This window comes from Ahaetulla prasina, chromosome 3, assembly GCF_028640845.1.
Source record: "Ahaetulla prasina isolate Xishuangbanna chromosome 3, ASM2864084v1, whole genome shotgun sequence".
Classification (NCBI taxonomy): domain Eukaryota; kingdom Metazoa; phylum Chordata; class Lepidosauria; order Squamata; family Colubridae; genus Ahaetulla; species Ahaetulla prasina.
In genome coordinates, this window is record NC_080541.1 from 109712030 (window position 1) to 109738600 (window position 26571).

Here is a 26571-nt window from a genome sequence, read left to right on the forward strand (position 1 = left end):
TCCTAATGTGAGCGCAAATCGGCTCTTTCACATTAGGCAACGCTGCTCCTAAAGCAAGCGCAGATCAGCTGTTTCACGTTAGGCAAGGAGGCACAAGGTGGGAGGGGCAGCTCACCCCCCGCCGTCCCCCTATAGGAAAAAAATGAGGGGAAAAATAAGACCTTCCTGAAAGTAAGACTTTTGTGGCCCAAAAAATATAATACCTGGTCTTATTTTTGGAAAAACACAGGTAGTTATATTGTTAAATAGAACTAACCAGATCAATGAAGGATACCTAGTAGTCTTGGGGTTTTTTTATACATTAATTATTAAGCTACATAGAAGCATAATTTATATACCATTTCTCAATGAGTTTGTTGGACTTTACAAAAGGAATGGCTATTCAGGGGCCTCAACGTTCTCTTCAATTTATAAGGATCTTGTTGTTATTAAATAGAGTTACAATTTTAGCCTCTACAATTTTAGCTTGTTCATCTATTCAGGCAACCTCTATTTTTTACCTGTCAAGTAAGCAAAGCTAATTACAAAGAAAATGAATAGTCCTTCTGAATTTCTAGCAGGTAAGACACAGTAGCAATTATAAAATCAATAACCTCTTATTTGAATTCAGCTCTCATAATAATTCTTCAAATCTGACTATAGGCTATCTTGAAATCAAATCTACCTTTGCCATAATCCCAGACTGAGCTACAGCACAGAGTTTTATAGATTTATATTTCCCAAGAAAATTGGCTTCTCTTTGTAGAAAGGTTTCTTTCTAAACACACACACCACACACACACAGAGGGGTGGGGGAATAAGAATCTCATTTGGCCGAGCTAATATTGCCAGTGGAAAATAAAGAAATGCTACCACATGAATTTCTTCCACTATTATTGCAATTGGAGAAATACAAGTAATTCTGGAGTTACAACAGCAATTGGGACTACAACTTCCATTACTAAGCAATGTGGTCATAAAGCATTCACATGATCACATTGTTTAGCAATATCAATCTCTAAATTCCCTGTTGTGTTGAGTTGGTAAACAAGCACATCCTCACAAATCCCGCCATCTTCCAATAACACAGTCAGTGGGGAAGCCCAGCAGTAAGTTGCAAGTCTCAGGTGGATTGCAAGCAGGCTGGGGGTAGGTTAATGGCTGCTAAGTGGGAGAGGAGGCAAGGGTGTGGGTGGGTGGGTAGGCATGTTGTAAGTACAGCAAGGCTTGGGGAAGATATGCGGATGTTGGTGGAAATGCATGTGGAATGGACTTGGGGTGGCTGCTGCCAATAGGTGTGAGACTGCAGATGGCTGGGAAGACATGGCTTGAGTGCTTTGAGGCGTGAATGGCTGGGGAGGTATGGCGCAAGTGTAGTAAGGGTTGGGTGGGGTTGCTGCTGCCAGTTGGGAGAAAGTGTGTGGTGGTATGTAAGTAACTGAGGATGCATGATACAAATGCAGAGAGGCTCTGGGAGGATATGGGAGTGTTCAGAGAGGTGTGATGCGAGTACAAAATTTGGGAAGGATGCATAGGTGGCAAGGGAAACACAAGCATGGTAGAGCTTGAGATGGCTCATGCTGGGTAGGGGAGGGTGTATGAGGATGCATGAATGGCCTGGGTAGGGTGGTGCAGCGCAAGCGCATCTCTTAGCTATTGTTTTTTCAGCTGCTGTTTATTTTATTCTTTGTAGTAGCTATAGTGGCACGGTAGTCAGTATGCAGTACTGTAGGCTAACTCTGTCCATAATCTGGAGTTTGATTCAGACCAGCTCAAGGTTGAATCAGCCTTCCATCATTCTCAGGTCTGTAAAATGAGGACCCAGATTGTTGGGGGCAATATGCTGACTCTGTAAACTGCTCAGAGAGCATTATGTAAAGCATTATGAAGCCATCTATAAGTCTAAATGCTATTTCTATTTCTATATGTATTTTTTATAGTAATCGTTGTTCAATGAGTGTCACTGTTGAGATGGGCGGCTATATAAATTGATCAAATAAATAAATAAATTTAAACATCTGGTGAGCCTAAAAAAAAGTAGTTTCACAGTTTGAAGAAAAAATGGGAAACCATCTCAGCCACAGATTGCAATATTCTTTACAATACTTTAGCAAGGACTTAAAACAGGGGTGAAATCTAAACATTTTCCCTACCGGTTCTGTGGGCGTGACTTAATTGGTGGGCATGGCTTGGTGGTCAGATGGCTTGGTGGGCGTGGCCAATAACAATAAATAATAAAAATAATAAACAAAGTATAAGAGGTACCAAAAACCAACTTTCACACTTTACACACACACAACACAACTGACTCACACACAATGTAAAAGCAGCTGCACTTCACACTTCACATAGCCACAAAAAGGTAAAAAACCAACTTTCACACTTTACACACACATAACACAACACAACTGACTCACACACAATGTAAAAGCAGCTGCACTTCACACTTCACATAGCCACTAAAAGGTCAAAAACCAACTTTCATACTTCACACACACACAACACAACACAACTGACTCACACACAATATAAAAGCAGCTGTACTTCACACTTCACATAGCCACAAAAAGGTCAAAAACCAACTTTCACACTTTACACACACACAACTAACACACACACACACAATACAGCTTTCTGAGATTTTGTGTGTTTGTGTAGTTAGAGTGAAACACTACAGAAACACACCAAATCTCAGAAAGCTGCACAAATATTTTATTTTATTTTATTTTATTGTGGACTTCAAATCCCAGAGTTCCTCAGCAAAGCCAGCAAGTTGATCACCGAGGAAATAGATTAGCTGAGCGATTGATGCTGTCTGACTGAAAGTGAAACTAGAGCTTTCGGGCTGGAAAGAGAGCCACGCGTTCCTCAGTAATCAGGTAAGTGCCTTAGAATCTCTACTCTTACTTGTAGAAAACATGTTTTCTACAAGTAAGAGTACAAATAAGGTTCTGCTGTTTTTTACTTTTAAAGGCCTGTTTCGGCTGAAGCAAAACCGGCTTTTAAAAGTAAAAAAAACAAACCTCTGCAGACGGTGTGGCTCAGCAGAGGCAGGGAGGGCGGGGCCAGGGATTTTTGCTACCGATCCTCCGAACCAGCCGCCGCCATCACTACCGGATCGCGCAATCCCCTCCGATCCGGTAGCATTTCACCCCTGACTTAAAACCTCCCAAAATCTGACAGAACTGTACTTTAACTGTACTTTAATTCAATTTATCCATGTATGAGCTCTTAATTTTTTCACCATTCTCAAAGAGCAAATCATTGTTTATTCTACTTCTGAGAAAAATGTTTTTAGGAGGTTCCTGGCTTTATACAATGGATGGAGCATCTGTATCTTCTAGCACAGCCTTGGGAAAAGCTGGAAGACTATGATGAATCACCAAAAACATTTGAAAATCACCATAGGAGCCAATGTTTGCAATGTGGTACCTATGGGTCTTAATGTATTCTTCCCAGTAGCACCACAAACAATCCCCTTCCTCTAACTACATTGTTTCAAATGTTAATATTAAACATGATTTTCTAAAATATTATAATTTTTGAGATATAAACTAATAATAAATCAGTTATAAATAACATCACATAGGCCTATTTTCAGAGAAATAAAAGTGTATAATTTTATGATTAATACACTCAGGTGTTTCTCCACTTATGACCACAATTGAGCCCAAAATTTATGTTGCTAAATGAGACATTTGTTAAATGAGTTCTGCCCCAATTTACGACATTTTTTTGCCACAGTTGTTAAGTGAATCATTGCAGTTGTTAAGTTAGTAACCTGATTATTAAGGGAATTTGGCTTCTCCATTGACTTTGATGGTCAGAAGGTCGCAAAAGGAATCACATGACACTGCAACCGTCATAAATATGAGTCAGTTGCCAAGCATCTGAATTTTGATCACATGACCATAGGGCTGCTGCAATGGTCCTAAGTGTGAAAAATGGTCGTGAGTCACTTTTTTCAGTGCTGTTGTAACTTCGAACTGTTGTAAGTTGAGGACTACCTGTACAGACCTTACAGGCACTATTTTAGTAATACCTGATAGCCTATAAAAGAGAATCTTTGTAGCTCAAGGTTGAAATGAGGGATTCTTGGTGCTCTCTGAATATATGATATTACCTAATTTGAGTACTGGAATATCTGCAAGACAACAACCAAGCTCAGAGACCACCAAGGACTCCTCATATGATAACCTCTACTATCACTACAATATTCACTAATTTATTGTTAGTTCTGATTTATAAATCTAGTGCATTTGTATTTGTAGTTATGAAATTGTAGTTATGAAATACAATGAAATTGTATTTGTAGTTATGAAATTAGTTATGAAACTGGGCACTTTGGAAAAAAGCACTGATATAATTTTGACATCAAACATTATCACATATTTCTCAAAACTTCCCTTTGCCTCCCTTAGGTTTCAGTGCATTCTTGAAGTTCAAAATTGTTGGTCAGGAGATAGAATTTCTCTGTTGGCTAAGAGAACCATTTATCTAAGCTAAGGATTTGCATCTATAGCTCAGCTACACTGAAAGAAATCAATATTCCTTCCTTTATTCCTGCTCATTCTAAATCTATAAATAGAGTTGAATTTTCCCCCCTTAAATAATAAATGTTGATATAATACACATTTTTCAGGCTGGTTCTCTGAGCTCTTATTTCTACTGGGAGACAAATCAGAACCCTGTGAACTATCTTACTGGGTTTCATCAACTCCTTTGTTAAAAGGTATCTCACTGAAATCAAAACCACAACTATTTAAGCCTGATAGGGTTCTTTCTCATTGCAAAGCTTCTAGATTTAGAATGGATTGCTTATGAGTTTTCTTTGTCTATAAAACGGGTAGTCCACCAATAGCCTACCACTAGCACTCCAAGAAAACATCACTGAAATTTGGTAGCTGAATTTTGGTTTTATGAAGCAATTTGGAAGGTTAGGAACCTAAGTGCAGCCCGATTCCTCAACAGTTGTCCATCCTGACATCCTGATCTATCTTCTTGAATACAGAAGTTAAATTTTATCTTCTTTGCTCTTGTAACTTCTCTAACAGCAGCCACAATAATGCTGTTGAGATTTCATGGTCAATAAATATATATGTATTTCTGGGTTTTCTAGTCACGAGTTATCTTGTCGTCTTAATAATAAAGTTCTTACCTTGTCTAACTTGTCTACAGTGGAGCAAATGGTCCGGAATTTGATATCTGGAACCCCACAGACTGCAAACATCCCATCAAGGATACGTCGGTCATTGACCTAGAAGGAAATGGAGTTGTTTTCAAGCAACAATTCCCAATAGATTTTGATCCTATTGGTAATATTCCTGGACTATTTGCAGTTTGAACCTTAGATTATTGATTTACAGTTATTCCAGTCCTTCTCACTGGGCCATATACTAGGGATTGCTGGATGTTTAATCTATTTTTATTTCTAGTCTTGGAAAAAGTTGAGCTTCCTGGCAAATCTAATACTACTTATTTGTATGCTTTTTGGTTACAGTGGATATAAAAAGTCTATATACTTCTGTTAAAGTGTCAGGTTTTTGAGATGTGAAAAAATCAACCCAAGTTAAATCACTTCAGAATTTTTTCCACCTTTAATATAACATATAAGTTGTACAATTCAATTGAAAAACAAATTGAAATCTTTTAATGGGAAAAATAACAATAAAATTGTTGGCGCAGTGGTTAGAATGAAGTACTGCAAGTTAACTCTGCTCATATTGCCAGAAGTTTGATTCCTTCGATGCTGATCAGCTCAAGGTTGATTCAGCCTTCCATCCTCCCGAGGTCGGTAAAATGGGAAAGTAGATTGTTGGGGACAATATGCTGACTCTGGAATCCACTTAGAGGACTGTAAAGTGAAGCCATTCTTTTGTTGACTAGGAGGTATCTTTTGGGTCAGTTATTTTGAAAGGTGACATTCCTCTTCATTTTAAGCATTTCAGCAGAGGCCTAAAGGTTTTGCACCATAATTGGTTGATATTTGGAACTGTTCATAATTCCCTCTACCTTGTTTCATCTGAAGAAAAGTAGCCCCAATGCATAATGCTGCTACTACCATGCTCCACTGTGGGTATGGTGTACTTTTCGTAATGCAATATTGTTTTTGCATCAAACATACTGTTTGGAATTATGGTGAAAAAATTCAGCCTTGGTCTCATCAGACCATGTAGCCAGACTTGGATTTTTTTCTTTGTAGGAAAGGGTTTCCATCTTGTCATCCTACCGCACAGTCAGATACATGAAGATTGTTGTTACATGTAGTACATAACCAGTACTTGCCAGAAATTCTGAAGCTCCTTAAATGTAGATGTAGGCTCTTGCCAGCCTCTCAGACCAGTTTTTTTTCTTGTTTTTTAAATCAATTTTGGAGGGACATCTACCATAGTTCTTGGTAAAGTCAGTGTTGTGCGATATTTTCTCCACTTGTTGATGACTGTCCTCACTGTGTCTACTACGTCCCATCCAATGCCTTGGAGATTTTTTCTACCCTTCTCTTGATACTTTTCAACAATGAGATCCCTTTGATGCTTCATAAGGTCTTTGCAAACCATGGAATTTGCTGTAAGTGGCAATTGAGTAAACATCAGAAAAATCCTACCAGAACAACCGAACTTTATATGGGCTTGATCAGAGTCACGTTAATTGATGGAAGATGCGTACCGACTACTATTTAAGATCAGTTTGAATGTGATTGGTTAATTCTGAACAAAGCCACACCCCAACTTGCTTTTTTTCATGTTTTAAAAAGTTTTATTAACTATAAAAATTTCCATTTCTAAATAAAGTGTGTTGTCTGCATATAAATAATTTTGAGAAATAATCATATTTACAATAATATTCATCACATTAATATTGATCTCATAATAGTATTTGCTTATCCGTTTTAATAAACCATTACAAAATTAATCCTTCTCTTATGTTTCCATATTTCTAATTTCTGTTTCTGTTGTTTAGCCATTGATAAGTCCCATGTTAAAAAGTATTCAGTTTCTTCCTTTTCCTTAATTTTAAGTATTAATCTATCCATTTCTGTACATTCTAGTATTTTTTTAAGTGCTGAGCCACCATGCCACCCTTTCATTTTATAGGAATTTGGAAAACATATTATGAAAATATTAGCTAAACAGTATCTAGTACCTAGTATTTTTTTAATTACGTTTTCCTCTGTAGGGATCTCTTCACTTTTCCACTGTTGTGCAAATACAATTCTAGCTGCAATTAGCACATGTAAAATTAAATATGTATTTCCTTTATTATATTTTTCTGGTAAAATGCCCGACAAAAGTATTTCTGGTTTTATGTGTTGCTTTGTCATTTTTTCCAACCATGTATGTATTTTTGTCCAATAATTTTTTGCCTTTGGGCATGTCCACCACATGTGATAGTATGAATCTGGTGTCTGATTAAATTTCCAACATTTAGTGGACATGTCCTTAAACATCTTTGCCAATCTTGTGGGTGAAAAATGCCATCTATAAAACATTTTATAAATATTTTCTTTATAAACAGTTGACATTGTTAATTTATAATTCCTATCCCACAATTTCTGCCATTTATCTAACTCTATTGTGTAACCCAAATTTTTAGCACATACTATCTTTGTCTCCTTTACTTGCTCTCCTTCCATTTTAATACTCAATAGATAACTATATATTTTTAAAATTAGTTTTTCATCCATCCTGTCAGCCTCCGCTTTATTTAAGTATATTTCTCCTACTAGACTGTTTTACTGTATTATTACTTCGTTAAAGGTTTTCTTCTTACTGAATGTCTTACATGATTTATGGAGGAGGGGTAGGTTTGTACTGTTGCCAGCGTTCGGCTGACATTGCATGTGTGTGGGGGAGATAGTCTTTCAAACAGATGTTTGAACTGATTTGGCACGTGAATGTAATGGGAGTTGCTTGCTTCACATTCCATCCAGAAGACTGACAGAGGGAGAATATCAGAAGTGAAACTACACGTGGCTAAGGAGGAAGACGACATTGGATTATAACTGTTTGAACTCTAGTGGGAGGAGGGTTCAGGAGAGGATATGATGTCTGTGTTTTTAGTATACTTTCAGTTCTGGCTTAGCTTTGTTTGCAATCTGACGTGTTTAGTAAAAATTACCAATCTCTTCAAAATGATGGAGTTGGGTCTTTATTTTCTTAAACATTGATCTGAGGCAAGCTGACACATCCTTTTAATATCTGGTTTAGTTCTGTTGGTTCTTTATAAAAACCATACATTTTAGCATCTTTCTCATATCTGCACTTATAGCCAACTATATCAATCCCTTCACTGTTCAGTTCTTGCTTAATTTTGAACTCCCATTCTTTAATCCATTCTTCTGAGCTGACGAAGCTTCTTGGATGAGAAGTGAAATGTCTTCAAAGAAAAGCCAGAGTCCAGTTGCCTCTTGGGGAAAAAAAAGCACCTTTGGGACAACTATGACCTGGATGACTTAGAATCTCCATAGTCACCTACTTAAGATGGTTTGTACACTTATGCAACCCTATTATTATTTTTTTTTATTTCCCCCCTAATTTTTTTTATTTTTCAATTTAATTGTATAGCTTATATGCTATATTAAATGTGGAAAAATCTCTAAAGTGATTGATCATGGGCTGTTTTTTTTTAACATCTCAAAAACTTGGCATTTTAATAGGGTTGGTTAGACTTTTTATATCCTCTGTAGATTCACCCAGGAACTCAAAAGAATATCTGTAACATTCCTCTTTCAATATTTACCTACAACAAATATGAGCAGTGGACTGGACTGGGACATGGAACTGGTTCCAAATCAGCCAGTCCTGTAGCTTCTATAGCTGACGTTGTGCTTGAATTAAGATCCTTCTAGAACTTCTTTTACTTTTTGCAGGATCAAAATGAATGGCTGGGATATCAGTATTTATAAGTAAGCAGTAATAGGCTTACTACAAAATGTGGACAATTCTGCTGCCAAATACAAACAGATTTAAAAATATGTCTCAATGATTAAAGTATACTACTTGTTGCCAGAAATCAAAGAGAAAATACAAGTACCAATTGATTAAAATCGTTCTAATGCGTAAACCAACATAACTGCAAGAAAAAAGTGGATTCTGACCCAGGTCTTGTATTTACTTACCTTGATTAGAAAGTCTCCTATTTGTAGGGCACACAGAATCTCATGCACAATTTTCAGACACTCAGCATCAGGAATCATGATGTCATAATGGCCAGCAATGTCAAAATCCTAGGTTACAAATTGCAGATAAGAAAATCCCTGAAGTAATCCCTGTCCAGCAATGATTCAGTCATTGGTGCTGTATTGCTTGATATATAGGAGCTACTTTCCAAGTCTTGATGTCAGAAAAGCAGAAACCTCTAGGATCTGACATACACCACACACTGAGGCAACTAGGGATCGTTTGAGGCTAAGCCTTCTACATCTTCCAATAATGCAAATTATTACTGGAGGGCTGTCTCCTTTCATTTGTCATAGAAATAAAAAAATCCCAAAGTAGCTGGGTTTCTTGAGGCATCTGCCTCTCTTTAATTGCCCCCCCATCCATAATCATATGGAAGATTCTGAAAAATGACCATAAAGGGGTGGGAATGGGTAAAGATTCTCTGACAATTGCCAAATGGACTTACAGCATTGATGGGGGAAGAAAAACCAAGGAAGCAATGGCTACTCCCCAATTTTATTGCATTAGTACAATAAACTTTAGAATAAGACATACAGGTAGTCCTCAATATAGAATCATAATGGGACCAGATTTTATGTTGCAAAGGAAGGCTATTGTTATATGAGTTGTATTTGATTTTACTAATGTGAAACACTGCAGTTAAGTGAATCATGTTGTTAATAGAATCCAGTTTCCCCATTGATTTTGCTTGTTGGAAATCTGCTGTGAAGCTGGCAAACAATGATTACATGACCTCAAGGTGTTACAAACTTTAGAAATACATGCCAGTTGCCAAGCACCTGAATTGTGTTCACGTGAACATGGGAATGCTGTGACAAATGTAATTGTTAGGAGCAGTCATAAATAACTTTTTTCATTCCTGTTGTAACTTCGAATGGTCACTAAAGAATGGTTGTAAATCAAGGATTACCTATATATGGTTATTATATAAAGAATCTATATATATTGTATTGTGCTACTATCACTTATTCTGAGAAAATTATACTGACACCTATGGAGGCCTTTCCTAATGTCAATGGGTGAAGAATAAACATTCTTGTAGCAAGTATGGGAAATTTATGGCTCTGTGGGCAAACCTAACCACCTTCCCCCAAGGCATGCTTACATTTTCCAGATTGCATGTGTTCAAGCAGAGTATATACTTGTATGTGTAGGTTAAGATTTAAGGCACCCATTACAACTTTAAAACAGGTTGTAACCTCCCAAAGAGGGGCCCATTTTACCCATCTAGAAAAGCACTTTAAGAGATAAAATGGCTGCTTATAGAAAACCTAAACTTCATCCATAAATACCTGGGATATCATCTCTCTGGCGCCTGGCAGTGTGTGTGTGTGTGTGTGTGTGTGTGTGTGTGTGTGTGTGTGTGTATTTGTTTTCGTATACATACACACATATATGTCTTTGGTTGTTCGGGTTTTCTCCCGCGTAAAATTGGAAGTGTCTTGGCGACGTTTCGACGAAGTCTCATTTATCATCTTCAGGCTGATGTTTACAGCTTCGTGCTTCTAGGAGCAATGTGTGATCGCAGCTGTTTCTTCCTTTTAACTGCTAGTGGGGGTTTGAACTGATTGGTTTGGAGTTTGGCTGTGTTCTGATTGGGTGGAGGTGTGTTCTGATTGGGTGGGGGTTTGGCTGTGCTCTGATTGGATGGGAGTGTGTTCTGATTGGGGGGCTTGGTTGTGCTCAGGTTAGTCTGAGTTGCAGGGGGATTTGAGTTGGTGAGCTGCATTGCTGTTGTTTGGCTTTGCATTCGTGGTCATGCTACATCTTCATGGTGGGTGTCAGTCTGCTGCATGTATGGATTGGAGGAGTTTGAAATGGCTAATGATGCAGCTGCGGTCTGGCTTCTGGTCTGTGGTTGTGCATCATCATCGGTGTGGGTTTGAGTCTGCTTTCTGCGTGGATGTGTGGTGGTGACATGCTGTGTGGCACTCATGAGTGTGGGTCTTGCGTCATTGCGTCATTCTTCATGTTAGGGACTCATTTGTTGATAAGGGCGCGTTTCCAAATGACTGGTAGGCGGGAGGTAACATCTTATTTATTCATGCTGTGTGGGTGTTTTTCTATCTCGACGGCTTGTTAAAGTGTTCAGTTTTGGCGATAGTTCTGGTATTTTTAAAGTCAATTTTATGTCCTGTGGCTTTAAGGTGTTGGACCAGGGAAGAAGTTGGTTCCTCTTTTCTGACTGAGTTCTTATGTTCTTCAATGTGTGCACTTATTCTTCTGTTGGTTTGTCCAATGTATGTGGTTCTGCAGGCGGTGTATGGGATTTCATATACTCCTTGATTTTCTAACTCAATTTTGTCTTTGGGGTTTCTTAGGATGGTGGATATTTTTTGGTTTGTGCAGAATGCTGTCTTGATGTTGTTTTTGTGGAGGATCTTGCTGATTCTGTCTGTGGTGCCTTTTATATATGGGAGGAGGGCTTTGCCGTTTTCTTGTTCTCTGTCTTGGATTTTGGTGGGGTTTTCTTTATGGATTAGTTTGGTAATCTTATTTCTTTGGAATCCATTGGATGTTAGTACGTTAGTGAGAGTGTGTAGTTTGGTTTTTAGGTGTTGTTTGTCAGCTAAGCGTTTTGTTCTGGAGATGAGTGTCTTGGCTACAGAGTTGATCTGTCCTGGGTGGTGGTGTGAGAGTGCGTGCAGATAGCGGTTTGTGTGTGTTTTCTTCTGGTAGATGGTGTGTCCTAGGGAGCCATTAGATTTCCTGTAGACTAAGACATCCAGGACTAAAACCTGAACAACCAAAGACCTACATACAAACACCCGCAAAAACCTCAGAAAACACACACACACACACACATACATAATACCTAGCACGAAGCACGAAGCTGAAGCCTGAAGATGACGAATGAGACTTCGTCGAAACGTCGCCAAGACACTTCCAATTTTACACGGGAGAAAACCCGAACAACCAAAGACCTATATACAAACACCCGTGAAAACCTCAGAAAACAAATATATACATATACATATACATATACATATACATATACATACATACATACATACATACATACATACATATATATATATATAGTCTTTTTAAGATGGAATTGCAGAGAAAAAGTAAAAATCACATTTCAAATATTTCAATTATATTAGCATTACCAGGTAAACAATGTATCTCTTCCTTTTAAATCAAGATACACTTACCACTTTAGCATACATATATGGACACATTTAATTATGGTAACAGATATAGAGCATAGAATCAACAATATGTTATTGAAAAATTACCATGTATCTGAAATTAGAAAGAATTGAAATCTGTATTAAATACCCAAAATGCTGCATCTACAAGAGCAATATCAATATCTGATATAGAATGATCTGCTCTCAGTATAAATGTACATTGCACATACTATACTTCCCCAAAAGGCTAAACATTTCCATGGAACTTGATAAGATAAAAAGAGAAAAATGTTGTTATCCCTGGGCTTATTGCAGAACTATTCAAATATATGATCACGTAAACTAAGGAGACAAAAATTGTTGCAACATTAGGAAATGCTACCCACATTTGTATCCAATACCATGGAGCTATGGATCTCACTGTGGAGAAAGCCAATTAGTCATGTACAATCTAATGGTAGTTCACATGTACTTACACACTGATAGAACTCCCTGTAACGTCCCTTCGTCATGGCTGGGTTATCCCGCCTGTAGACTTTAGCAATTTGGTAACGCTTAATGTTGGTGATTTTGTTCATAGCCAAATAACGAGCAAATGGCACCTGGACAAAGAAGGCTAAGGAGAACCCTTGAAATCCTAAGGCAACCCATCTTTCTGTGGCTATTCTTCTAGAACAGGGTGGGGGAATCAAAAAACCTTTACAGGTAGTCCTCAATGTACAACGATTTGTTGAATGACTTCAAAGTTACAATGGAACTGAAAAAAACTGACCAGTTTTCACATGATCTTTGCAACATCTGCATGGCCACAATCAAAATTTGGGTGCTTGACAACTGGCATGCATTTATTACAGTTGCACTGTCTAAGGTCATGTGATCACAATTTGTAACCTTCCCAGCTGGTTTGACAAGCAAAGTTAATGGGGGAAGCCAGGTTCATTTAATGACTGCATGATTCACTTAACTGCAGTGATTTGTTTTACAACTGTGGCAAAATAGTCATAAAATGGGGCAAAAACAACAAACGCCTCACTTAGCAACATAAATTTTAGGCTTAATTGTGGTCATAAGTTGAGAACTACCTGTACTGCTAAGTAACCTCTCTCAAGCAGAAACTATTAAAAATCCTAACAGGAAGATACCCTTTTCTGAGACTTCTGAGTAATTCAAAGATACACCAAGGGATAATCATTATTATTTAAATTGACCCAACTCCCATCAACTCCCAGCAGTTTACAAACTATTTAATGATTTACAAATGATTTAAAACATGAAAAATAAGGCAGTAAAAATAACAAAACAGTAACAACAAAAAGATAGAGATGGCAGAATAACAAAATAGATGAAACCAAACAAAAACAAGCTGGCTTAAAAATTCCCACAAAGCCAGGTTACTGGACCCTCTGAAACACTAATGGGAAAGGAAAAAATGCACAAGGAGCAAAATGGGAATTCAGGACTAAAGTAAGCGGTTGTAATCGTATGAACCTTCCTCAATGTTTGGATATAACCCATATCTCAGCAACATAAGAGAAGTATCTTGTTCTTATGTACCTATATAGAGATGTGCAATTATATTCCTCCTAAGCAGTTTGAAATATGGCTTCAGATAGCTACCATATCATTTAGCAAACTTCTTTGAAAAATCTTAAGTCTCACCATTGTGGACGGCTTAACCATTTCTCTTAAAGAGTCCAGAAGAAAATATTATGGTCTTCTCCTTCTTTTTGGTTTGTCACTTCAGTTTTTGTTTCTCTGTTCAGAAACAAATCTTTAAAACTGCACAATGGATTTACTCTGACCAGAACTACAAATCTAGATTTTATTTTATTCCTAACTGCTAAATTTATGTAGTTCAGCCAGTATTTGGTTTGATCCAATATGAAAATATGAAAATATGAAATACCTAAATTTACTTTCTGCAAAATACTAGTAATAACAGTCTTATATTACCTATTCAAAAGTAAATCTCACTAAAGTTCTTTTCAATATTCCTCAATGGAACATGCTCTCATATAAGTGAATTAGCTGGATACCTGTGCTCCGCTACGAAACTATGTGATCGGGCTTGATACATCGACACTTACAGCTTGAAAATTAATGAGTAGTTGATCGGCCTCTCCTCTCCCCTTCTCTCTCTCAGCCTTGCCCCACAGAATCCTCCCCTATCCTATCCTCTTCTTTCCCTCAGGCTTGCCCCACAGAATCCTCCCCTGTCCTATCCCCTCCTCTCCCTTAGGCTTTCTAGCCCCTTCTCTCCCTCAGCCTTGCCCCACAGAAGCCTGTCCTAGGCTATCCCATTCTTTCCAGAGTTATTTTCAAGTTGGGAGGGGGAGTAGAATGGTCTAACTAATTAGCATCAGAGCGTATTATAATAATATAGGAAATACTAATGCTCTGATGGTCATTTGAAAAATCCTTTCTTAGTGAGCACCTAGAAGCCAAGAGGAACATACGTGGCAAATTTCAAGTTTGTAGGCTTTACAGTTCTGGAGATTTCATGATTACTGCATGAGTAGTTTTCACTTTTATATATAGAGATACACATCTGCCTACATTAATTAAGTAACTTCATAGTTTTCTGTAAAAGCAGGCTGTGAAAATAATCTTCAGAAATGGAATACTTTAGCAATGAATCCCAAGATATTTTGTAACTTCTGTTACAGTGGCCTCAAATTGTCTGGATAATTATATATGTTCCCTTTCTTCAACTCTAGTTGAAAACTTATTTAACCAACAAGTTAAACTATCAAAATAAAGCTTCCAGTCTATGGACTGAGCTTGAATAGTTCTGATCACAGAATATGGAATGTAAGTTCAAATGCCTTCTTGCCATTTTATATTTATGCCAGGAATAACAGGCCTTAGGATACAGTCAAATCATAGCGAAGCGATAGCAGCTCTCCTCCTTGGTCTTTCAGATCATAGATGAGCTTTGAGTCTTCTCCATATTTCCCTGTTAAGGTTTCCTAAAAAGAAAAGAATAGGAAAGAAGACAGGAAAAAGAAATAAAAAAGGACAGATAAGTGCAACAGTAAATCATGTTACAAGAAAGCAATAAAAGTTCTACTCACAATGTGCTTACAAAGGTCACAATTACTTGGGTAACTGAATAAAAATAATAACACTGAATAATTTATATTCCTTTCTTCTACTTCCTATAACAGCAGCTTAAAGAAAACAAAAACCTACAAAACAAAAACCAGTAAAATTAATCAATTGTAATATAAATGTCAAAATAATGAATAGCAGTGATATAAATGGGAAAGGAAGACCAAGGGAGGGCATTACACCAGGCATAGAGACCAGATTTTAAAGCAATTTACCTTTTTGCCTTACTTCATTGTGCAAAACCTTTAAAGCGAATGCATGATGGATTTAACTGAAATGATGTTTCAGAGCCATGACAATACCATAGAAAGAGGCACTTGTACATGGCTTTTTTCTTGTATGGGTAGGAGGAAAGTGGTACTTTTAATGGACAATGAATACAAGGAGACACAGAAAACAATCAGAAAAATCTGATACATGTTAGTGCTGCAGCCACACTTGACTAAGGAAGTCTTGATGTACCTTGTGTTAAACAAATATGCTCCAATTCTGATAGTGTTATGTACATATAAAAAGGGACATGGAGATTTAACAGAACTATTCTCAGAGAATGAAAATAAAATGCTACATTTATCTATTACAAAGAAATTAAAATAAAGCAATAAAATAACACATCTAAGTCAAAGTTTTGCACTGTCGTATTTCACAATCCTACCCATGAGAGAAGAGTTAAGATCACTTAAAAATAAAAATAATGAAGAGATGGGCAAGAGTTTTCCTAGAGCCACAAGGGCAAATTTTCTGAGGCTAGGATTTGTCATAAATACCATACACCAAGAAGATCCAGCAGAAGGCTCTAGAAAAAGTTATAATTATTTATAATTATTCAGGATTAGATTGTTAGATAGAAGGCTTGTAGCAGTCTTACATCTGACAATAAAATTCAGGAACAGTGGTGAGATCATTCACACAATTGCCCTCAAAAATGTTAGGGAAAGATGGATGTATTTTAATTCCAGCCAAATTTAGCTTCTGCAATAATTCTATGGTAGAAACTTTAGATAGCCCAATTTTGATGTTCCCAAAACTGAAGGATATAATTGTCTCTTCTTGTTTATTGTCTTTTTTACTCCATCATACTCTGTAGAGTTCAGTAATATGCAGAATAAGCTGGCCATCACATTCCAAAATCAAAACTTTTAGTACAGTATTTGACAAACAACAAAACAAAAAACCACTCTGAAAGTATGGTCATTGAGGGAAATAGAATCAAACAAGCCCATGCCTTCTAATATTTGGGATTAGTATTCTATAAAGGAGGAGTTCAGCAGATTTTATTCAGCTAGTCATTGATAGCTCTAGGGGACGATGCTCATCTCTGTTTCAAGGCCATTGAGCCAATGCTGTCCGAAGATATTTCTACAGTCATGTGACCAACATGACATGATGGACTGCTGTTACCTTCCCACTGAAGTTGTACCTGTTTATTTACTTGCATTTTTATTCTTTTGAACTGCTGGGTTGGCGAGAGCTGGGGCAGGGATGGGAACTCACCCGACCACGTGGAGCTCAGGTCTCAAGCCTGGGCTGCGGGCTTTCCAGCCGACAAGCCCAGCATCTTAAGTGCTGAGCCACCATGCCACCCTTTCATTTTATAGGAATTTGGAAAACATATTATGAAAATATTAGCTAAACAGTGTTAAAATCCTCACTGATCACCAAAATATTCTTCTCCCCTAAAGGAAAATAGCGAGCAAAATTTATATGGTGTCCAAATGAAAATACATGTAAAGAAGAATGCCACAAATAATGTTAACAGTATTCCCGAGGTTCATTTTTGCTGCCTCTAGATGTCTACCTAATTACTGAGACTGGAATGCTGAGAATTGAAGTGAGAGTTTGAAGGTGGACAATGAATGAGCTACTGGTTTAAATGATGGAATCAGACAGGTCCTATAGTTTATAAAAGACAATTACAGCCAGAAAATCACAAAAGAACCAATTGGAATTTAATAATATTCCACATAAATTTCTCATGATTTTCCTAAACCTAGAGGATTTTTTAACTAAGTATGAACACATAATTCATCATTTATTCATTGTAAGTTATGTGATACCTGGTGCATTCTACATTGTGTCTGCAGGATATTTATATTTTGATGGAATCAGTCAATATAACATTTAATGATCAGAATATTGCTAGAAATAGTTACAAACATATTCTTAAGAAGCTGTTGCTATATTTTTTGAAAATCAATTTTCTTTGGAGTTTTCAAATCTAGCCTTTAAAGAAAATTATTAGATAGAAATATCTCTCAAACTGTATTTATACTGGTCCTGAAATCAGATACACCTACTATATAGTAGGAATCCAACGAGAAAGCCAAGTTTCCTACTCAGATTTCTAGCAAATTCCAATTGAAAACATGGAATGTTTTCATCCTAGAAGAGAAAGCTTTACTAAGTGCATTCTTGCCTGGTGACCTGTTGTTCAACCAGATTAGATCAACTGAAAAATTGTTTAATCCAAGAACAGACATGTCTCCAGGATTCATGAATAGACACAACTATGGTACTGAGGGAACGTAAATAAGTCATAGATGAAATAAGAATTGAAGGATTGGATTATCTCACGAAGTTAAATCCTAGAAGTTGAATCCTAATTAGTGATGAGAAAGGTGAGAATACAGGTGAGATCACATCAAAAACAAATTCCTGGTCCAGTGAGGGCAATGTGAATCAAACAAAGTATAAAAGTCCAATAACAGACACTCAATAGCTGTTGCAAACTGACATGATAAGGAAGGATCCAGATGAGGAGGCATTGAGAAGAAATCCAAGAAAAAAAATTATTAAAGTTTCACCAAGTAGATATTATTTATCCAGTTAGGGTCAATGTTAGGATTTGAGTACATTCAAAGATTAATTTGTGTCCATTGATTCTGGTGTTTAGCAATTCTCTGTTCAGTCTTAGGGCTATATGATTTATAAGTCTCAATATAATCAGTACAACTATTATATTTCTCGGTTTGCTCAGCCACAGTTGTGTCAGATGCTATCAGAATAAACAAGCAAACTTGGGTTTCTTCCAGATAATGACTTCTTTTATTTGGTCTGCTACACACCGGGTCTCAGGAAAAGTCGAGGTTTCTTTGTATAAAGTCAGCGCTGAGAGCTTTTGCCTCTCAGCCCCTTTTAAACACCCTGCGCTGCTCAGCCCCCCCCCCCCCATGGCTGAACTGCTCCACTGATTGGACACCCAGCCGCTCTCTCCCTCCTCGTCTGACAACCTCAGCTGCCACATCATCTGCTAAACCCCGGAACTAAAGCAGCTCTTTCTAACGCTCAGCCCTCATCTCCCTCTATCCTAGCCACCAGTGTGCTGACTCATTTCTCATGCTTGCCAGACCCAGATCCCTGCAGCATCATGTGTTGAGCTGGAGCTGTGCTCAACAATATTTTTCAAGTTGATTTTTTTATTTTGCCAATTTCACTCCCAATGTAAGTCAACAACACAGTCAAATGGTCACCAATTCCCTCCTTATTATGTTCCACACATGTTTTTTTTTTTATAGAGTTCTCATTTAAGATAAGTTGTAAAGATGTACCATGACACTAAAAATATGCCTTTACCAATATCTGAATCTTGGCTTCAAAAATCTTCAAAGCAGGTAGTACATATTGGGCTTCTCTGGAGAAAAAGAGGATAACTGCTGAATTCCTCCAAATATTCAGAGGGACCACAGAGATATGGGTATGTCACTTCCCTGAATAATATAACACAAATCTCAAGTAATTAAAACATGGGACAAATTCAATTATGTATCCTTATTTGTAGCTTTATGTAAATCGCAAGACCTTTTTCATAGTTAATCTGTAATGACTTTCCCTACAAAGGTGGACTAGTGCTCCCTGATTCTTCCAAGACTCGCTGGTGTTTGCAATGCTATGATAGCATCATCTGCATAAAGCAATAAAGGTCTACTAGTCTGCAGTGAGTGTGAGTATGTTAAACCCTTCCTTTTATGAAGGCATCTATCATTGCATTAATATAGTAACTGAAAAGAAGTGGGGTCAGTTGACTGCATATAGTTAATTTTATGTGATTTTTTCTTAGCCTTTTCTAACTTTTAGTTTTAAGTTTTAGTCCAAGTGCAATGCTGATTATTTTATTTATATTTAAGTGTAATTTGAGGACATAGGATGGGTTATTAATACATAGGTTTCTCTGGGGAGGAAATCTCCTATACATCAGTAAATTCTATAAATTTTTATTTTAAAAGAGGATTTGTTTTAAAACTACTTAAATGTAAAATAATTAACACTGTATGGGAAGCACATTCATAACTAGAAATAAATAGCATTGAGATCCAAGATAAACAGCCATAGCAGGAATCTGCTTTAATGGACACAGAAAACCTTTAGGATTTTGAAAAAAAGTATTCCAGCAGCTTCTATAAGCTGACTGAAATCAATTTTAAATTATTGGAATTATCCCTCTGATGATCATGCATCTCACTCTCACTTAGGGTGAGGGTGAGGGTAACTTTCCATAGTTACATTCTTTCTGCACGCGCTCTTCTCCCTCATCTCCCTCTGTCTTTCCCAAGAAACTTCTCTTCCTCTGCCTGTTGCCCCTTCTCTCTTTAAAAAATAATAATAATTAGGGAAAACATGGAGTTTTGCCAAATACTGGGAAAGTTAACTATGGACCCAGTTCAGGATGCAAAATTCAGTGGAGGAATTACTTCTTAGAATATGTTTATTTTTATTTTATTTTCCCTCAGTTATTTGAAAGACTGGCTTGAATTTTAATTTTAATTTTTTAGCTGATTTTATGGGGTTTTAATTTTTATTAATTTTTAGGGTTACTTGTATTTTAATATTGGGCCAAATTTAATAAGTTTTTTAATGTTTGTTTTTAATATTGTATGTATTGCTGTATTTTTATTTTGGCTGTAAACCGCCCTGAGTCCTTCGGGAGAAGGGCGGTATACAAATTAAAATATTATGATGATGATGATGATGATGATGATGATGATGTCATAGATTATTCATTAAATAAGAAAATATACCTCTGTTCTGAACTGATACCATCCCTAACTTCTGCCATCTTACCTTTAATTCAAATACTGGAGTATCTATTGTCTCAGCTCCGTGACGTTTGAAGCATTGAGTAATGATATTGAAGACTTTTTCCCTGATAGCCATCTGTTTGGGATTATAATCCCGAGTACCCTGAAAGCAAAAATAAAACATTGGAAGAAAACCTCAGCAAGATCCATCCTATTAAAAATGTAGTACATTAAGAAAGTGTAGATATGTGGCTTGACACAGAGTATATAAAAAAACCCCAATTCACAGTATCTCTTTATTATTTGGAACTTTTAGCGTAGTTAAAATAGAAGAAGTATGGGGACAAGACAATGCAGATTTTGAAAGTTACAGTCATGGCCAAAAATGTTGGCACCCCAGAAATTTTTCCAGAAAATCAAATATTTCTCACAGAAAAGTATTGCAGTAATACATGTTTTGCTATACATATGTTTATTCCCTTTGTGTGTATTGGAACAAAACAAAAAAAGGGAGGAAAAAAAGCAAATTGGACATAGTGTCGCACAAAACTCCAAAAATGGGCTGGATAAAATTATTGACACCCTTAATATTTGGTTGCACATACTTTGGAAAAAATAACTGAAATCAGTCGCTTCCTATAGCCATCAATAAGCCTCTTACACCTCTCATCCGGAATTTTGGACCACTCTTCCTTTGCAAACTGCTCCAGGTCTCTCTTATTGGAAGGGCGCCTTTTCCCAACAGCAGTTTTAAGATCTCTCCACAGGTGTTCAATGGGATTTAGATCTGGACTCATTGCTGGCCACTTCAGAACTCTCCAGCACTTTGTTGCCATCCATTTCTGGGTGCTTTTTGACGTATGTTTGGGGTCATTGTCCTGCTGGAAGACCCAAGATCTCGGACGCAAACCCAGCTTTCTGACACTGGGCTCTACAGTGCGACCCAAAATCCTTTGGTAATCCTCAGATTTCATGATGCCTTGCACACAGTCAAGGCACCCAGTGCCAGAGGCAGCAAAACAACCCCAAAAAATCATTGAACCTCCACCATATTTCATTGTAGGTACTGTGTTCTTTTCTTTGTAGGCCTCATTCCGTAAACAGTAGAATGATGTGCTTTACCAAAAAGCTCTATCTTGGTCTCATCTGTCCACAAGATGTTTTCCCAGAAGGATTTTGGCTTACTAAAGTACATTTAGGCAAACTGTAGTCTTGCTTTTTTATGTCTCTGTGTCAGCAGTGGGGTCCTCCTGGGTCTCCTGCCATAGCGTTTCATTTCATTTACATGTCGACGGATAGTTTGCGCTGACCCTGATGCTCCCTGAGCCTGCAGGACAGCTTGAATTTCTTTGGAACTTGTTTAGGGCTGCTTATCCACCACCTGGACTATCCTGTGTTGCAACCTTTCATCAATTTTTCTCTTTTGTCCACGCCCAGGGAGATTAGCTACAGTGCCATGGGTTGCAAATTTCTTGATAATGTTGCGCACTGTAGAACAAAGGCAAATCTAGATCTCTGGAGATGGACTCGTAACCTTGAGATTGTTGATATTTTTCCACAATTTTGGTTCTCAAGTCCTCAAGACAGTTCTCTTCTCCTCTTTCTGTTGTCCATGCTTAGTGTGGCACGCACAGACACACAATGCAAAGACTAAATGAACTTCTCTCCTTTTTATCTGCTTTCAGGTGTGATTTTTATATTGCCCACACCTGTTACTTGCCCCAGGTGAGTTTAAAGGAGCATCACATGCTTGAAACAATCTTATTTATCCACAATTTTGAAAGGGTGTCAATAGTTTTGTCCAGCCCATTTTTGGAATTTTGTGTGACATTATGTCCAATTAGCTTTTTTTCCTGCCTTTTTTTGTTTTGTTCCAATACACACAAAGGAAATAAACATGTGTATAGCAAAACATGTGTTAATGCAATACCTACTGATCATATAAACAATTACTGAATATTGCCAATCCATTGATAATTACCAATAGGTAGAGCACCTTTTAGCAATATTCACATGTCTTTAGCATCACTTCCAGTATAGTATGCAGTTACAGATCCATAGTGCCTATAGAACTGTACATTTGTTATTTTCCAACCCTCCTTCCATGCTTTCATCAATATATTTTCTCAGATTTTCCCTTTCCTTATTTACAATCATCTTAGAAATCTAATTGCCTTTCGCCCCCATCTTTAATCTTTATATCTAATTATACTTCTTTCCCCCCCTTTTCTCTATTCCCATTTATATCAAACCCTTTTATTCCCCCTTGGTATATGTTCTGTTAACTCTTCTACTTAAATATCATCATCAATCATATCTTTATATTACAAAAACAATTTGTAAATTATTTTGCATCATCCAGAGGAAAGAAAAGGAAGAAGAGAACAAACAAAATCTCAATTTAAAAAGTTTTACATAGTAATTTTTTCAATATCTTCATAACTAAAGATCTATCATAACTTTCAATCAACTTTTCTCATGTTAAAATCCACACTCATTGCTTAAGTATTTTCTTTTTTCCACTTCTCTTTTTCTCCTTCCTCCTCTTAAAATTCTTCACTCTCTTTACTTGTCCTGTACTTCCATCCGCTCTCCTTTTCTTCCCTTCCCCCATTTTTATCTTTTCTCCACTAGTCCCTAAGTAATCTTTTGACTTTATATTTTTTTTCTCCCTTTCTGCCACTCTTTGTTCCTTCCTTCCATCTTATTTTTGCCCAATCTTATTTGCAATATTTTTCTGTTTAAAATTCTCATCTTCCTCTTAATTTCTTTTTTCTTATTATTAATCTCAATATAACCTTCTGGTTTCTCTATGCGGTTTGCTTTTTTATTTTCCCCTTCTTTATATATCTTATCATCTCTCTCTTTAAACTCATTTAAATTTTCACCCTTATTTAAAAATTCATCATCAACATTTTTATCTTCCAGTCTCTTTCTTGTTTCATGGTTTCTTTATTTGGTGTTGATTCCAGTGCTGCTCTTGCTTCCTTTGGTTCTTGTTTTCCATATGGTCTTGTAATTATACCTTTTATTTCTTGTCTAAATGTCATATGCATCTTTTTCATCATTTTGATTATTCCCTGCGCCATTCGGTATTTTCAAAGTTATATTTCTTTTTATCATCAAAGTCAAATAACACACAGGGAAAAACCTCCCTCTCCTTTTCTCACCAGTCTTATCTCTTCAGCAGAGGAATTTTCCACAACAAATACTAGTCAATGTAATTTCCCCTTCTGCCTGAGGGTGTCTTTTTAGAATCCACAGCCTAATCAACAATTAACAAAGGTATCCATTTTGTTTCTTTTGTCTGATGCTGCACTTTGCTCAATTTTAGCTTTTTAAGTATTCCATTTGGTTCCAATTGGTTCAATTTAAAATCAATATCCAAGTTTATTTAATTCCAATTTGCAATAGAAGATGAAAGCCAGGGGATTTCCCACGTCTTATTTCCAAATGTCCCGTCTTCTTCTTCCTTTCTTCCCCCTTTCTTGTAATAAGTTTTAAAAGTCCCAAATTTTTCCAACTTTGATTAAAGGGTTCCTTTCTCCCTCCCTTTTTTTGAGGGGTCTCCGCTTTAATTTAAAAGTTCCAGATTTTCTTAAATCTTAGGGTAATGTTTCCGTTTCTCTTAATTCTATAATTTTTGTATTCCTTCTTAGTTTAGCTGCTGTTCCACTGCCAAAGATTTTTCCCCAAATATCAAATGTTATGTGTTGGTGTTCACTCACTCACCCAGCTTCGATACCTTGTTCAAATCATCGCTCCTGTTCAGATTCTTTTGGTTTTCCCAGCTTATTGATGGCTGCTGTAGCCCCCGCCCCCGCCGTTGAGTTGGAGAGCTTTCCTCTGACCTCCGAGGAACTTAACAGTTCCTCTTGGTCAAATGAGGTGCCTCTCCCTCTTCACTGTCCCTACAGGACGGTTCCGGTCCAAAGACCCCTCAACAGTGGTTTGTCGGCCCGGGGAATTCACAAAGCTCAGCAGAGCTCGCTCTTCCCTGTCCGTCTCACCACGACGTTTCCCTTAATGACTGTGGTAAAAATGATTGTAAAAAATGGGACCAGCCATGACTTGCTTAATGATGGCATTGCTTAGTGACCAAAATTTTAGTCCCAATTGTGGTCATAAGTCAAGGAATACTCTGTACAACTTCGCAAAGTATTTTGTTTACTGAACACTTTATTTAGCTTGCGAAGTACTAAGATAGAAAACATGCTTCAAAAAAGTCTTTCTAGTGTTAGAGGTTAAAAGGAAGCTGAGCAAGTATTGCACCCAGAAATTTGTATACTAAAGATAAATTTCTTCATTAAAAAAAATTTATCACAGCTGCAGTAGATTCTAAAGCTGGGGCTTATACAGATGAAAATCTAGTACATGTGTGGCAGAGAGACCATAATGAAGAATCATCAAATTCTTCCTTGTTCCCAAAAAGTGTTTTTGGTAGCATAAAACTGAATACAGGTAGTCCTTGACTTATGACCACAATGAAACCAAAATTTCTGTTACTAAGCAAGACAGTTGTTAACTGAGTTGTGCCCCATTTTATGACTTTTTTTTGCCACAGTTGTCAAATGAATCACTGCAGTTAAGTGAATTGTAGAGTTATTAAGCAAATCTGGCTTCCCCTATTACTTTGCTTGATGGAAGCCAGCTGGGAAAGTTACAAATTGTGATCATATAACTCTGAGACATACTATCATAAATACATGTTAGTTGCCAAGCGTCCAAATTTTGATCATGAGACCATGGGGATGCTGCAACAGTCATAATTGCGAAAACAATTATAAATCATTTTTTCAGTGCTGTTGTAACTTTGAACAGGGATTAAACAAATGGTTATAAGTCAAGGACTACCTGGAAAAAAGGAAAAGTTAAAAGAGTTTACCTTAGGTGTCTTCAAAACAAATTTATGCTTGCCTTCTTCAGGATGCATTGCTGACTTCATCTCTAGCAGCTTTGACACTTGCTTTGTGATCTAAAATATATTATTTTTAATCACTATAAATTACATATATATTATTTGCTACAATACACAGCCTTTTTCTTTTTTTTATATATATATATATACTTTATTGAACTTTTTTACATTAAAAGCATAGAAAAAAAGGAAAAAGAAAAGCTTATATCATTTAACAGCTATTTGTGGTGTTTTTCATCCAGCAAAAATCCGTGCAATAATGACAAACATTAAATTATACATATTTGTGTTCTTATTTTATCTATTGATTATGCTTACTAACTAAATATTCCTATCTCCTTTCCATCCATCCATACCACCGTTCCCATATACCATAAAATACTGATGTCTCTTTATCCTTCAGACTCAGAGTTAGTTTGTCCATTTCTGCGCAATTCATAATCTTTTGTATAATAAGTCTCTCTGAGGGCACACGTTTGTTTCCAACACTGAGCAAAGGCCATCCTAGCAGCAGTTAATATATGTAGTATTAAATATTTTATACTCTTCACGTATTTTTTTTAAAAAATCCCCAATAAAAAAAGTTCAGGTTCTAGATCCAATTGTTCATTCGTGATTTCTTGTAGCCACTTTTTAATTTTTAACCAATATTTACGTGATTCGGGGCAAGACCACCACATATGGTAATATGTTCCCTCTTTATTTTTACATTTCCAGCATATGGGAGACATTTTGGGATACATTTTCGCTAGTCTCGAAGGGGGCAGGTGCCACCTGTAGTACATTTTATATGCATTTTTTTTGTATGCTGCTGATTTTGTTAGTTTATAATTTCTGTTCCATATTTTCTCCCAATCTGATAAATTTATATTATGTCCAATATTTTGACCCCATGCAACCATACGTCCTTTCACTACTACTTCTTCCAATTCTACTTCTAGCAAGTATTTATAAATTTGGGTAATATTTTTTTTGTCTGGCCCTAGTAAAATTTTATCTAATTGCTGTGGTTTAAGATATATTCCATATTCTTTTATATCTTGTTTGTATCGATTTTGTAACTGAAGATAGGCCCACCAGTCAACCCTTGTTGACAGTAGTCCTTGTTCTTGGAGGTCCTGTAGTGTTTTTAATTTTCCATGAATATCTAATAGATCTTTATATTTTAGCATTTTATTCAAATCTAAATTATTTGGGTGAATCATCGCTTCCATTGTGGATAGCCAAAT

General features: G+C 36.8%; 1 protein-coding gene across 1 annotated transcript in view; it reads right to left on the bottom strand.

Annotated features, from left to right (window-relative positions):
- Positions 1–26571, bottom strand: part of HARS1 (histidyl-tRNA synthetase 1) — a 63814-nt gene that overhangs the window by 30593 nt on the left and 6650 nt on the right. Inside the window, exons 2-7 of the mRNA XM_058176167.1 lie at positions 25310–25399; positions 20468–20587; positions 15172–15267; positions 12775–12900; positions 9098–9205; positions 5138–5236 (exon numbers count right to left, since the gene is read on the bottom strand). Of these exons, the coding sequence (XP_058032150.1) occupies positions 5138–5236; positions 9098–9205; positions 12775–12900; positions 15172–15267; positions 20468–20587; positions 25310–25399 (639 nt within the window). The remainder of the gene's footprint in view (positions 1–5137; positions 5237–9097; positions 9206–12774; positions 12901–15171; positions 15268–20467; positions 20588–25309; positions 25400–26571) is intronic.